This window comes from Lipomyces japonicus (genome assembly GCF_038497905.1).
Source record: "Lipomyces japonicus strain CBS 7319 unplaced genomic scaffold V1514scaffold_4, whole genome shotgun sequence".
In the NCBI taxonomy this organism is placed as follows: domain Eukaryota; kingdom Fungi; phylum Ascomycota; class Lipomycetes; order Lipomycetales; family Lipomycetaceae; genus Lipomyces; species Lipomyces japonicus.
Window position 1 is genome coordinate 157,467 of NW_027117816.1, and position 12,699 is coordinate 170,165.

The 12,699-nt window shown below is 45.1% G+C and overlaps 6 protein-coding genes across 6 annotated transcripts; 4 read left to right on the forward strand and 2 right to left on the reverse strand.

Annotated features, from left to right (window-relative positions):
• Positions 1-114: 114 nt before the first annotated feature.
• On the reverse strand, positions 115-2,869 carry V1514DRAFT_317842 (uncharacterized protein; the record flags this gene model as incomplete). Its single annotated transcript, XM_066925858.1, has 3 exons — positions 115-2,507; positions 2,574-2,760; positions 2,825-2,869. 3 exons carry the CDS (start codon positions 2,867-2,869, stop codon positions 115-117), a joined length of 2,625 nt encoding a protein of 874 aa, XP_066785526.1.
• An 814-nt stretch (positions 2,870-3,683) lies between these two features.
• V1514DRAFT_346033 (NADH-ubiquinone oxidoreductase B18 subunit) lies at positions 3,684-4,107 on the forward strand (the record flags this gene model as incomplete). The annotated part of the gene is made up of 3 exons (XM_066929251.1): positions 3,684-3,726; positions 3,794-3,915; positions 3,979-4,107. The coding sequence occupies 3 exons, from the start codon at positions 3,684-3,686 to the stop codon at positions 4,105-4,107; spliced, it is 294 nt and encodes a 97-aa protein (XP_066785527.1).
• Positions 4,108-4,680: 573 nt separating this feature from the next.
• Positions 4,681-6,497, forward strand: V1514DRAFT_325022 (Low temperature viability protein). The gene has a single exon (XM_066926534.1). The coding sequence runs from the start codon at positions 4,790-4,792 to the stop codon at positions 6,353-6,355; it is 1,566 nt and encodes a 521-aa protein (XP_066785528.1). The 5' UTR covers positions 4,681-4,789; the 3' UTR covers positions 6,356-6,497.
• On the reverse strand, positions 6,399-9,272 carry V1514DRAFT_325024 (tRNA synthetases class I, catalytic domain-containing protein). The gene is made up of 3 exons (XM_066926535.1): positions 8,768-9,272; positions 8,616-8,687; positions 6,399-8,531 (listed from the first exon to the last, which is right to left on the reverse strand). The coding sequence occupies exons 1-3, from the start codon at positions 9,054-9,056 to the stop codon at positions 6,529-6,531; spliced, it is 2,364 nt and encodes a 787-aa protein (XP_066785529.1). The 5' UTR covers positions 9,057-9,272; the 3' UTR covers positions 6,399-6,528.
• A 315-nt stretch (positions 9,273-9,587) lies between these two features.
• On the forward strand, positions 9,588-10,896 carry V1514DRAFT_340700 (uncharacterized protein; the record flags this gene model as incomplete). Its single annotated transcript, XM_066929032.1, has 2 exons — positions 9,588-9,774; positions 9,839-10,896. 2 exons carry the CDS (start codon positions 9,588-9,590, stop codon positions 10,894-10,896), a joined length of 1,245 nt encoding a protein of 414 aa, XP_066785530.1.
• Positions 10,897-11,004: 108 nt separating this feature from the next.
• V1514DRAFT_149597 (Ser-Thr-rich glycosyl-phosphatidyl-inositol-anchored membrane family-domain-containing protein) lies at positions 11,005-12,326 on the forward strand. Its single transcript, XM_066924499.1, has 5 exons — positions 11,005-11,225; positions 11,320-11,444; positions 11,516-11,615; positions 11,673-11,814; positions 11,894-12,326. The coding sequence occupies exons 1-5, from the start codon at positions 11,113-11,115 to the stop codon at positions 12,107-12,109; spliced, it is 696 nt and encodes a 231-aa protein (XP_066785531.1). The 5' UTR covers positions 11,005-11,112; the 3' UTR covers positions 12,110-12,326.
• Positions 12,327-12,699: the final 373 nt, after the last annotated feature.

Sequence of the window (12,699 nt, forward strand, 5' to 3'; positions counted from 1 at the left end):
CATTTCACTACAAAACGAGTCATCAATGTAAGACTTCCAGGTTACATATACACGGTTATACATATATATAGTTTAAAAGAAAAGAAAAAAATTTATTACATTTTCCACCCTGGTTTACTCAGTGCCATCGCCGGCAAGTGCCTGCGCTATGCCGTCGAGCATGTCGTCAATTTCTTCAACCTTGACCGCGCACGACAACGATATTAGCCGCCTGTAATCATTCATTTTCTCTCCAACTCCTGCTGCTGCCCATAACTCGATAATCGTGTCAACCAACTTGCGGCGTTCGACTTGAAGATTATGCAATTCCAACACCAGGTCCTGCGCCAGCTCGGGACTGCCATCACCAGCACCGGGCACGTAGTCAAGCTTGCTGCTACCGTAATGCGAGCCCTGACTATTAAACTCTTCGTGCTTGTCATTATTATCAATACTATTACCATGACCTGAATTTAATAACACGGCTTCCTCTTCGCCCACGAGGTTTAATAGGTCCTGCTTTTGCTTGCGTTCCACAATCCTGCGAAGTTCTTGCGCTCGCGTAATCATGCGAGATTCCGCCGCGGTTGTCTCATCTGCTATCCGTTTGGCATCCGCCGGGCCGCCGGCTTCTTTCTCCAATTTTTGAACGACAGCTTCGCAGGCAAGGATCTCTCGCTTCATGTTTTCCAACAACTGAGTCGCCTGACTTAAATCTGCCTCCTTATCCTTTAATTCAGCATCGTAAGCCATGGCAAGCGCTTCTAGATGATCTGCCATTGCCGGTGTGACCTTTTGGGTTGCTCGAATGGCTGCCTCTGAAGTATGCGGCCGTGCCGCAATTTGAGTTTGGCCTGATATTAGTGGGATTGAATGATTATAGGGACTTGTAGTATTATTATGATTATTATGATAATGATTGTAATGTTCTTGGGATTGTTGTACTTGCGCTTGTGACTGTAGTTGTTGTTGTGGTGGTGGTGATTGGTGATGATGATGACTATGACTATGACTATGACTATGATTATGACTATGTCCATTTTGTTGCAACCGTCGGGAAATACCCCCGTACGGCGTGGTCCGATGTGATCCCGGTTCGTGGTATGGTTGAAACGGTGACGAACTTGATTTTAACGCACCCGCACCGTTGCCATTGTTGTTGTTGTTGTAGAGGTATTGATGAGCAGTGTGACCTTGCTTGTTGATGATCTGAGTACTGGCATGATAACCCAAAAATACCTTGACGCATTTGCGCGCACCGTTGCGGGCAGCAATGTGCAACGCTGTATCACCATTATTATCCTGATGATTAAGAAATTGCATTAACGTTTCTGATGTTTGTGATTCTGTAATTTTGGCGGTGATTATTTCAACGTAATACCGGGCAGCTGATAATTTCGATTTTGAGGTGGTCGTGGTGGCAATGTGATGGAAAACGGTTTGCCCGAATCGGTCGACATGAAATATCGTGCTTTGAAGAATGTCCACAATCTTGGGGAACGTTCTTAACTCATAATTATTAGTGAACGTGATTGCTCGGATCAATGGCGTCTGGCCCAAGTTATTGGTTGCGGCAATGTTGGCACCTGCTCGTAACAGCACGTCAATCATTTTCAGATTGCCAAGCGCGCATGCCCAGTGAAACGCATTGTGGCCATCATCATCAATGGCGGCATTAACATTAAAATCAACAGGCGGATGAATAAGAAACTCAGGAATGTTGTCGTCATTTGGTGACAAGTAATATTCCAGTAAGCGACTTGAATACGCACTCTGAACCGCGGGCAAGCCGCCGTGGCCATTCCGTTGGAAATGATGATCATGTCGTTGTTGGCCGATTGCTTCTTGCGCGCGTCGCTTCCGCCGTGGCGATCCGTTCACTTGACTATCATCAGAATCGTTTTCGCTGGCTGACGATCCTCGGGATGTCAGGGATGCGGAATCTGCCGATATACTTTCTCCATCAGTTAAAACTTGCCTTAGATACTGTCGACGGCTGACAACGTCGTCAGCACCCAAGCCGTCTTCCGAACCCAAAACGTCAACATGGTCCACATCGTCATCCATGGCTTCGTCATCTGGATCTTCATCATCGTCATCATCATCATCTTCTTCTTCTTCTTCTTCTTCTTCGACCTCCTCATCAACCTCATTAGCTTCTTCTTCTTCATCTTCACTGACTTGCCGCACAACCCCTGCACCACCCCGACCCCGACCCCGACCCCGACCGACGGTTCTGCCTCGGCCTCGTGAGCCATACGATGCTACTCTGCCGGCAGCAGCAGCGGTTGCGGCTGCCGCTGCCGCTGCCGCTCGTTTAGACTGCGTAGCGGTTGTTGATGAAACGCTGGCCGATCGGCTTAAGCCGCCACGCGGAATTCGACCTCGAACGGAAGACGCAGTGATGTGTTTTGGTGCCGGAGGCGGACTGGTTGATGACGGCCTGAATTCAAAAACTGGCCTTAAAACATCTTCAACGCGGTACTGAATGGCAATCTCACGTCCTCTTTCCAACGGAACCCAGGTTCCTGCACAAATGTTTGCGCTTAATATTAAAAAAAAAAAAAACCGGGGTTTAAAACTTTTGAACGTACCTTGATATTTTCCATAACCACCTTGAATCTTTTCATGAATACCTTTTTGCACTTCTCGTTCAAGAATTCGAGTTCGTTGAGGTTTATCAAAATTGGCAACTTTGAGAATCTGGGTCGCGTTCATCCATGCGTCTGACCTCCGACGCATGACAGCCACATTTCTACAAATGAATTCATACACAGGCACCTACACCAAATGATAACATAATTAGCGACAATTGCCTCAAAAAAAAAAAAAAAAAAAAACTTACGCCTGAATATGTGGCCTTGTAGATTTGAAAGCTGTTGTCCGTCATGCCCGATCAGTATGCGCCTCTGTTGGACATACAAAATCCACAACTTTTTTTTTTTCTTTTACTGGATCTGAAAAGTAAACGTTGGATCACCAGTATTTAATACCCAATTATGCAAAAGAAAAACCCGCAATCGTTGATCGTTGTTGGATATACAATCCTGTGCATAGCAATTCACGTTAGCCCCACCTTGTTGAAAACATAGAAACAACAACGAACGACCAAAATTAAATGGAAATTGATCGATGCAATTAATTAATTAAAAAGCAATAACCCAAGTCATATCAGAAACAAGCCAAAAAAAAAAAAAAAAAACTTGTTCCAACCACACTGATTCTGTGTCGTAATCACCTTTCAGGATGAGCGAGCAGACGCGTTCTTTGACGAGCACGTTAAGGGAAAAATAGTATATATGGTATTGCGACTCACCATCCAAAACTTTCACACCCAAAACCTTGCTGTTGTTCGTATGCCAGCGAGTCAATTGATTTGAAGCAAACACGTCGACTGATCGATTTCAGCACCCTCGCTCTCGGCTCTGTCTCTCGATGGTCTTAGTTGGCACTACAAAGTAGGGATGGGTTCCTACACACCTGCTGGGCCGAGCGCGTCGTCACTTTACCGGACGCTAAAGTGCACGCGTTTGGGTTGCCCCAGCGTTGGCTCACTTATGCCGCCGGTGCGAGCCGCAACCCTGAGGGGCCGGGTAACACCCACAGCTCTGCCAATCAACGGGTCTTGAATTTTTGTAGCAGTTTAGGAAAGAATTCACTCCAGCAGTTCAATTTATTCATAGCCATATTTGTTATTCAACACCATGGGACACGAAACGCTTGCAGATTACGAATGGCCGCGTCAGGGTATGTTGTGTCTTGCGCGGCAAATCTTTTTTTTTTTTTTTTTGCAACTGACGATTGTTTTACATAGCTACGCCAGAAGAGATGAAGCAGGCCAAGCTGCCACTCGTGTACAGAGATCGGTGTGCGAGCTTACTTATTCCATTAAACAAATGCCGCCGTGATTCATATTACTTGCCTTGGAAATGCGAGGTCCGTACACATGCACGCTTAATTTTCGTTTAAAAGAACCGAGAAGGCTGATTTTTGATGCAGGACGAGAGACACAAGTATGAGAAATGTGCATATTTCGAGTTCCAGGCTCGTGTGGAAGTATTGAAGAAGCAAAAAGCTGAGCAGGCTGCCAAGATTGCCGCGGCTGACTTGGCCGCGTTATCATCATAAGACGGCATGATTATCATCATCATTATCATCATCATTTTTTCTTCTTCGTTCTTATTTGGAGTTGCGTGTATTCTAATTTAACATATTTAAAAATAAAAAATTAACCATCTTGTCTTTCCCAAAGACAAGCATAATGATTCGATTAATCTGTTCCTGCCATTTTACATGCGAATGTTGTGCGGGCGGACGTATTGCCATTGTCGGGTTCAGTTTGTCTGTTTGTTGGCCGGCCTATACCTTACAAAAACGTTCGTTCACAACAGTTTGCCTATTATGTCAATATTTTTGCATTATCCACTATATAACTGTATTAAACGCAAATTTAATTTATATGTGTTTTTAATATTATTGTATTTGTCCTTTTCGAACTACACATGTTCCGACCAACCAATGCCTATGTACGGGCACGAATCAATTATATAACGTTTATGTTGGGGTTTACGTACTATTCGTATCTTGTGACAAATCATATAAATGATTTGCAAAGGTAACATATCTAGTACTAACTATATGGTTGGAAAATCAAAAGCCGGGGAGCAACATGAAATTTTAAAGTTGGGCGTGGTTGGGACTTTTAAATTCAACTTTACTAAATTTTCTTTGTTTTTTGATCAAGTTTTTCTGCGCTCAAGATTCACATTCAGTCAACTACGGCAATTTTGGAAATACACAATAGAAAAACATGACATCAAAAGTCACAACAGAGCGTGGTGGTTCACCAGATCCGCAAACGTCGGTTGCCGAAACTGCATCACAAGCATCCGACACGACGGCAGCCACCAACACCACCACCAGCGGCTCAACAAAAGTGCCACTAAAGAGCAAACTGATTTTCAACAAAAAGACTGCTCATCGATATCAACTCATGCATCGATCGATGGAAGATCCATTGATTAACGATCCTGATGCGCCGACAGGCGTGTTTGTCGAGATGAATCGCAAGAAATCACCGAACGCAAGCACGAGCACGGACGCTGGCCATGGTGCCCAGGCCATCAAGACCTTGCACGATCTAGAAAGTGAGCGGGAAAAATTTGTCGATCGAAGGGACAACGAAGGTGAAGCCGCAATGTATGGCATCACGTTTGACGATAGCAAATACGACTACATGCAGCATTTGCGAGAAATCGGCCGCAACGATGACGGGCCGGCAGTTTTTATTCCGTCCGTTAAAACCGCGGCTGCCAGTGATCGACAAGCCAGACTCTCGGCCCGTCAAGGGCTTCTGTTTAAGGAGGATGGTAAAAACAACGACGACGAAAATAGTAATAACATTTTACCACCAGAAGTTCGGCCGAGTGCGGTAATGCAAAAGAGAACGTATCAAGATTCTCAAGCCGTGCCGGATGCGATCGCCGGATTGCAGCCAGACATGGACCCCAGGTTGAGAGAAGTTTTGGAAGCACTCGAAGATGAAGAGTACGTGCAAGATGACGATGATGATATTTTCAACAAGTTGGTCACCGACGCACATGATGACGATGAAGATAATGAGTTTGTACAACACGACGAGGCAGAATACGATCAAGATGGGTGGCAATCTGATGAAGATATCGGTCGTCAAGTCGCAACAGATTTAGACCTTGCCGATGACGCTCAAGACTGGGAAAAAGAATTCGCAAGGTTCAAGATATCACAAGCTGCCAAGCAACGTGGCTTTGTTGGTTCGGATGACGAAGACGATCAAGACGAGGTGGGTTCGTTAGTTAGTTTTGCCAAGGGCAAAAAACGAATAACCGGTGCGCGAACCGAAACTTCAAATTATTCAATGACATCGTCTGCCATGTTTAGAAACGCAGGCTTGACATTACTGGATGATCGGTTTGACCAGATCGAACGCATGTACGCTGAATCAGATGATGATGAATCTGACGGCCAAGATTTGGATGATGTTGACTTTGACAATTTTTCTGATGACGATCATGATAATCAGAAATCCGAATTCGAACGGGAGATTGATGCCGGCACTCAAAAAAATGCAAATGACAACGATGGCAGGCAAGAATTACGATCGGCAGCGTTTAGTGCGGTCATGGACGATTTTCTTGAAAATTATAACGTTGTGGGTAAAAAACTTGTTCGCGAGCCGCCGGCAATCACGGTGAAAGACGTCAAAACTGAAAAATCCAAGAATCAGGCTAAAAATCGCAAAAAATTGCGCGGCATGGCTCAGTTAAAAGAGATTAAGGAAGAATTGGGAAAGCCAAGGACTGATTACTTGATGCAAAGATTTGGATATAAAAACTAATATATATATATATATATATTGGTTATCATTTTTAATATTTAAGGAGTTTATTGTTGTAATTATTACATGAGAAGAAAAGTTTTATGCATTTGGGGTTTAGTGTCATCTAATTTAAAAAAAAAGAAAAACTATCAACTCGTAACGAGATTAAAAAAAAAAAAATATATATATATCTAGGCTCCCTTGGCCGAATCTTCCTTCAATGTGACAATTCTGTTTAAAATTATTGAATCATCAGTAGCTTCCCTGTCGACGCAGAAATATCCAACCCTGAGAGCTTGAAACCGAATACTTTCCGACCCACCAATCGCGCTTGATTTGACATAATTAAATCCGGTTTCAATCACGGCGTTGTTAAATAATTGCAACGAATCAGGATTTAAATCTGCCAAGAACCCGTTCGGATTCGATTCCGGATTTTCGGATACAAACAATCGATTAAAATTTCGAACTTGCGTAACCCTGATTGGTGATTTATGCTTGACAGATTCGCCAACCCATTGAATAAACGTCTTGGGTTTAATCTTGTGCTCGTTTTCATAAACGGCATGAATCTCGGTTACCTTGCCCGATCCCGGATCTTTCACGAAATCGGTCACGCGCACGGTGAATGGTACTTTCAAAAGACCGACCGACTTGCCAGGCGCAAGACGGAAATAATCGGGTGAGTCCACTTCACGGAAATCAGCCCGATCAATATAAAATTTTTTCGTAAACGGCACAACATGTTCACCTAATTCGGGTGATCCGGGCTTGAACGGCAACGCAATCTCTTCCAAATAGTCATCCGGCAAGTTATCAAGAATAACCGGCACCGGATCTGGGATTAACATTAACCTTGGCGTGTTATCTTCCAGGTATTTCCTAATGGCGGATTCAAACCTGACTACCTGAATGTTGCTGTTTGTTGTGGTCACGCCGAGCTCGTTGACAAACGACAAGATGGCTTCCGGCGGCACACCGCGCCTGCGGATGGCAACCAACGTAAACAGACGTGGATCGTCCCAATCAGACACGTAGCCTTCCTTAACCAGGCGCATGATCTTGCGCTTAGAAAGCACGGTACCGGTAATGTTCAGCCGGCCGTATTCCCGCTGGGCCGGCTTGTAAACTTGCAATTGATCACAAAGCCAATCGTATGATTCCCTGGAAAGATAAAACTCGGTCGTGCACAGCGAATGCGAAATGTTTTCAAACGAATCCACCAGACAGTGCGTGAAATCATACGTCGGGTAGATCTTCCACGTGTTTCCGGTGCGCGGGTGCGGTGCGTTTAGCACGCGATACGCAACCAGGTCCCACATTTGCGGGTTCGGATTCGCAAGGTCTTGCTTCATTCTTAACGTGGCCTCGCCAGGGTTGTACTTGCCATCTCTCATGGCCCTGAATTCTTGCAGTGATTGCTCAACGGGCTTGCTTCTTTCCTTGCAAGCTTTCCGATCCCCACCTTTCTCGCCTCGGTTGGCCTTAACTTCTTCCGCACTGCAAAAGCACACGTAGGCCTTGTCACGAATAATCAATTGCTCGGCCAAATCGTAAAGTTGCTGAAAATAATCCGATGAATACGTGACCTTGTATGGCTCGTAGCCAAGCCAATCAATAATTTCCCTAATCGCAACAAAATACCTGTCCTCTTCAGCTTCCGGGTTCGTATCATCGTATCGCAGATAGCAAACACCGTTGTGATATTTTGCGTATCCAAAATTGACGGCAATCGCTTTCGAATGTCCAATGTGAAGATAGCCGTTGGGTTCGGGTGGAAATCGAGTAAACACTCTGCCGCCGGTCGCTTTCAAGTGTTGTTCTGTTAATTCTGGCTTAATTTGAGCATTGCCACCTGGCTTATGAAGTTCGCCCAAAAATCCTTCAGTGAACATGTTGCGGACCTTCTTTGGTGCTTCTGTTACCGCAGCGGGAGTATTTGCTTTGCCAGCCTTGTCTTTCTTTTTCTTAACCACAACGTCACGCTCATCTTTTGGTCCAAGAACTTGAAGCAACTTGGCATCAATCGCATTCTTAATTTCTGCTGGTGATGCCCATTTTAATGATGGCAAGGATTTGATTGCCGTCATCAAGGACGGGATCGATTTGTACCTGGTTTCCTTGATGGACGCATCGTTTTCGGTAAAATACTTGGAAACTTCACGCTCGACATCTTCTAGAGTCACCTCCTGGCCTAAACCAAAAAAAAAATAAGAAAAAAAAGAAAGTCAAAATTTTGCTGAGGGCTTTTAGGTCTCTGTTTATTTTCACAACTTACCGACACCAGAAGCAAATTCGAGATCAGCAATGTTGGAGTCAGCACCATGTAGCTTAATATATGCAACCGCAGCTGTTAATTTTATTTTAGTTCAAATTCAAAGATCAAGATCATAAAAGAAAAGAAAACAAGTCAGGCCACGGGGCACATACCATCTAATTGAATCGACGACTTTATCTTCTTGTCAAGAATTAAGCTTGTGAGCCACGACCGCACAGAAAGAATCGCAACATCAGTCACGTCCTTAAGACCGGTAGCAAGTGATTGCAATAATGCGGCGATGGCCTTGTCACCAATCGGCTTGCTATCCGGACTGGCCTCGGTCACGACAGCCGAAAGTGATTGAGCCAGTTTCTTGTTTTTGAGAACGTCGGTGAGTTTCTGATCGGTTAAACCCAGCAGGGCTAACTTTTGAGAAAGCCTATCAGTCTCTTCAGCCATGATTCAACGAACGAGGATCTGTAGAGCAAAATCAAACGAATGAGTGAATAATAAGGATTATTATATTGTACGTAATGCCACAACAGGTTTTAAGCAATTAATAATTTTTTGAGGCAGTGTGAATCACTTGTGACTTGGAAGTTATGGCAACATGGGCGATAAGAAAGACCTTCACGATTGAGCAGTTATATACAAATTTAATTTTTGAAAACCAAGTACCAACCAAAATATTTAATGACTATACATATTTACGTTTATAATTATTAATTCAAACATTCGCACGATTTACTAGTTGCCCTGGGCACAAGGCAAGTCATAAATCACAGCATATTCGCAAAATTAGCAGCGCACTAAAGCAGGGGCTGACCGAGTCAACGCATCGCGGATAAATATGAGACGTGGTCAAAAGGAGCTCGAGAATAGTGCTATATATACCCTCAAAATTTCCTTTAGAGTTCCAGTCAAATTTCTCAAATGGCATGGGTGATATATTTTTAGACTAACGCTTTTTTTTTTGGCATTTTAAAAGTTATGCGGTTACAATTGTTGTTAATAGTTTGTACTGCGTTAGCAAGTTATAATGCATGTGCACTACAATCAGAATCAGATACCGAGAAGGTTATTTGCCCCCATGGACCAGCAGGCGAGTGCTATTCAAAAGTGTTTCAGCCCTCTGGGGAATGGGAAAACGTCCGACTCGGGCAAGAAATAACGGCGGGTAAGAGTTTGCTGTTGCGTTTTGAAAATAAAAAGAGTCAGAGCTGACGGACGACATGATAAAGGCCTGCACGTGCGCATGAACTTGGAGACCGGTGAGAGAGAGGCCAAGCTGTTGTCGCCGGATGATGCAATAGAAAACGCAGGCGTTCAAGTCGTGCTGGTTGAAAACGGGAGCCCAATAACTTCTCACGATGGCGAGAGCGGGAATGTGCCGTACTCACATAAGCCCAATCCTTACCTCACGCAGGCCGAGCATGTCGAGTTTGGTGACAACCTGGCGTACGTGCTTTCCCATACCAAAATTAAAACCGAAATTGGCAATCATGATGGGACGCTTGTGGCTGCGTTGCAAAACTTGGAGGAACTGGCGCATGAGATTGACTTTGGGCTTGCGTTGGCCGAGCCCGCCGTGGCGAACAAGCTCATGACATTAGCCGAGTCACACGACAATGCACTGGTGCGGTCCTTGGCTGCTCGAGTGATTGGCTCAGCATTGCGCAACAACGGACCGGCCCTTTCCGTAGCCATGCCGGTCACGAACCTGGTGTCGCGCCTGGTGGACGCGCTCTCGACGGAGGCCGACCGCGGCACCAGGCTGCGGCTCATGTTTGCCCTATCGTCAGCCGTGCACGGCAGGTCAGGCCAAACCCAGTTTTACAACCGTCACGGCGGTGAAGTGCTACGGCGCCATTTCGATGCCGACCCTGCCGACCAGGAATTCATGGCACGGTGTGCTACGTTTGTGGAGGATGTGGTCGCGACAGGTTCGCCGACCACGGCACAAGCAGAACTTGGCCGCTGGTGCTCTGCGTTTCAGGACAAGTTATCAAGTGACGTGATCACGAGCGTGGACGCAAGGATCAAGGTGTTTTCATCCCTGCGACAACTGCGAAGCCTGCACGCAGCTTATTGTCCCGTGCAGGATTCTTTTCTTGCATGGATTGCGGCCAAAGCGGACGCGTGGTCTTCCAGCACAACAGGCACGGCTGAACTGGATCAGGAGCAAGAGTTCGGTGCCAGGATTGCGGAGGCCCGGCACGTCATATTCGGCAATCGCAAGGCGGGCCGGAAGCAGGAACCGCAGCCCAAGCCCGAACACGAACACGAACACGAACTTTAAAGGTCAAGGCAGGTGTTGCGCAGGGTGACGTGAACTGGCACTTTTGTGCCCAAACGGGCCGATGTGCCTGAAATTTAGTGTTTGTATACAATAAATCAATCAACTCGTTAACTGCCCCTTTGTTGCTCTCCATCTTCCCCGTCTTCACTGTCTTCCCCACAACCACCAACCACCAGCCACCACTACTGTCTGCTGACCTCACCTCAGATCTCCATCATGGTCCTGTTTTCAAAATTTTTGTTTTCAACTCTTTTGGCGGTGGCCAGCGTCGTGTCTGCGGCCACGTCTGTTAATCCAATTTCCGCTCCTGCTTCTGGCGCCATTTTGACGTGAGTACAATATTTCATGACGCGACCATTGTGAGAATACGCGTTCATCAAGTCATGTCATCGACATCAAGCTAACGCGAAAGCCAAATCGTAGTGCTGGCAAGGCTTTTTTGGTCGAGTGGACCGCGTCAAACAATCACACCGTGTCACTGTTCCTGCGCCAGGGCGATTCCGACAACCTGCAATCCGTCCTGACCATCATCACCAAATTGCCCAACAGTAATAACCATCTCAATTTTATTTTTTATTTTTATTTTTTTATGTTGGCGTACTAAAGTTTGAAATTATAGCTGGCATTGTGCGGTGGACTCCGCCGACTCATGTCTACACCGGATACAATTACGTTATCGTGATTGAAGATGATTCCACGGGCGACGTGAATTATTCTGGGTGAGTTATCTGTTGATACTTGGTGGAATTTTTTTTACTAATGATTTGCGCTCGCAGAACGTTCACCATCAACGGACAGGCTCCGCAGTCATCGACTTCGTCTTCGGTCGCGTCATCTACTGTTCAGTCAACCACTTCCTCGTCGTCGGCTTCGTCGTCCTCCGTTCTCTCCACCACGTTCTCATCTACTACTGCTACCGTACGTTGTTTAACCTAACATCAATAGTGTCATGTCACTTTCTTTTTTTTTTTTGGTTTACTAACTTACATTCTTATAGCCATTCGTATGGAGAAATTCTAGCGCAGTTGTCAATTCCTCAACCGCGTCCAGCTCTGCAGCATCGTCCTTGGCATCATCAGTTACGTTGACATCGTCTTCCGCTTCGTCATCTGGTACGCTTGTTGTTGCTCCCAACAGTGGTTCCAAGCTTGACTCAGCCAATACTGTTGCCTTGCTCGGATCCCTTGTTCTTGGACTCATGGCGTTGGCTTAATTTGACTCTTGGTTTTTTTAAACTTATACTGTGCCTTTTTTTTTTTTTTCGTTCTTGTTTTTGGCATTTTTTTTTAATAATTTCCCCGTTGTTTTTTTATTGGCCCTGACTGGCTATTTTATTTATATTAAAATACGGGTGCTTTTTTATTTTTATTTTTATTTTTTTAATCATTTGAATTATTCCGCAATTCCTTCTGGGTTGAATAATGTGTATATGTAATCTAACTACGTGCTGAAACAAAAATTATAATATTGTAAAATCAACTTAAAAAAATCAGAACCACATACAGACGCCCAACACAAAAAGTTGAAAAAAAAAAAGTTAAACAAAACAATTATCAAAACTTGTATAACGACATCATGTAAAAAAAGTTAGTATAGGTACGACGGTTGACTCGTGTTCCCGTACCGAGGTGCCTGTGGTTGATTTGATGAGGGTTGCGGTCTTGAGCCAAATGTCGACAAGTCGGGATATACATATCCTGGTCCACCTCCGTTACCAATGTTGCTGCTGCTGCTACTTGTTGAATTACCGCTCACGGGAATCGACAGGTCAGGTTGCTGGGGTTGGAATTGCGAAGGCACGTT

What these genes read in the sequence shown, in the direction of transcription:
- V1514DRAFT_325022 (XM_066926534.1), top strand. Translation starts at nt 4,790, where the DNA reads ATGACATCAAAAGTCACAACAGAGCGTGGTGGTTCACCAGATCCGCAA.
- V1514DRAFT_149597 (XM_066924499.1), top strand. Translation starts at nt 11,113, where the DNA reads ATGGTCCTGTTTTCAAAATTTTTGTTTTCAACTCTTTTGGCGGTGGCC. An exon ending in GGCGACGTGAATTATTCTGG is followed by an intron (nt 11,616 to 11,672) that starts GTGAGTTATCTG and finishes TTGCGCTCGCAG; the next exon opens with AACGTTCACCATCAACGGAC. An exon ending in TCTCATCTACTACTGCTACC is followed by an intron (nt 11,815 to 11,893) that starts GTACGTTGTTTA and finishes ACATTCTTATAG; the next exon opens with CCATTCGTATGGAGAAATTC.
- V1514DRAFT_325024 (XM_066926535.1), bottom strand. Translation starts at nt 9,056, where the DNA reads ATGGCTGAAGAGACTGATAGGCTTTCTCAAAAGTTAGCCCTGCTGGGT. An exon ending in GTCGTCGATTCAATTAGATG is followed by an intron (nt 8,688 to 8,767) that starts GTATGTGCCCCG and finishes TAAAATTAACAG; the next exon opens with CTGCGGTTGCATATATTAAG. An exon ending in CGAATTTGCTTCTGGTGTCG is followed by an intron (nt 8,532 to 8,615) that starts GTAAGTTGTGAA and finishes TTTTTGGTTTAG; the next exon opens with GCCAGGAGGTGACTCTAGAA.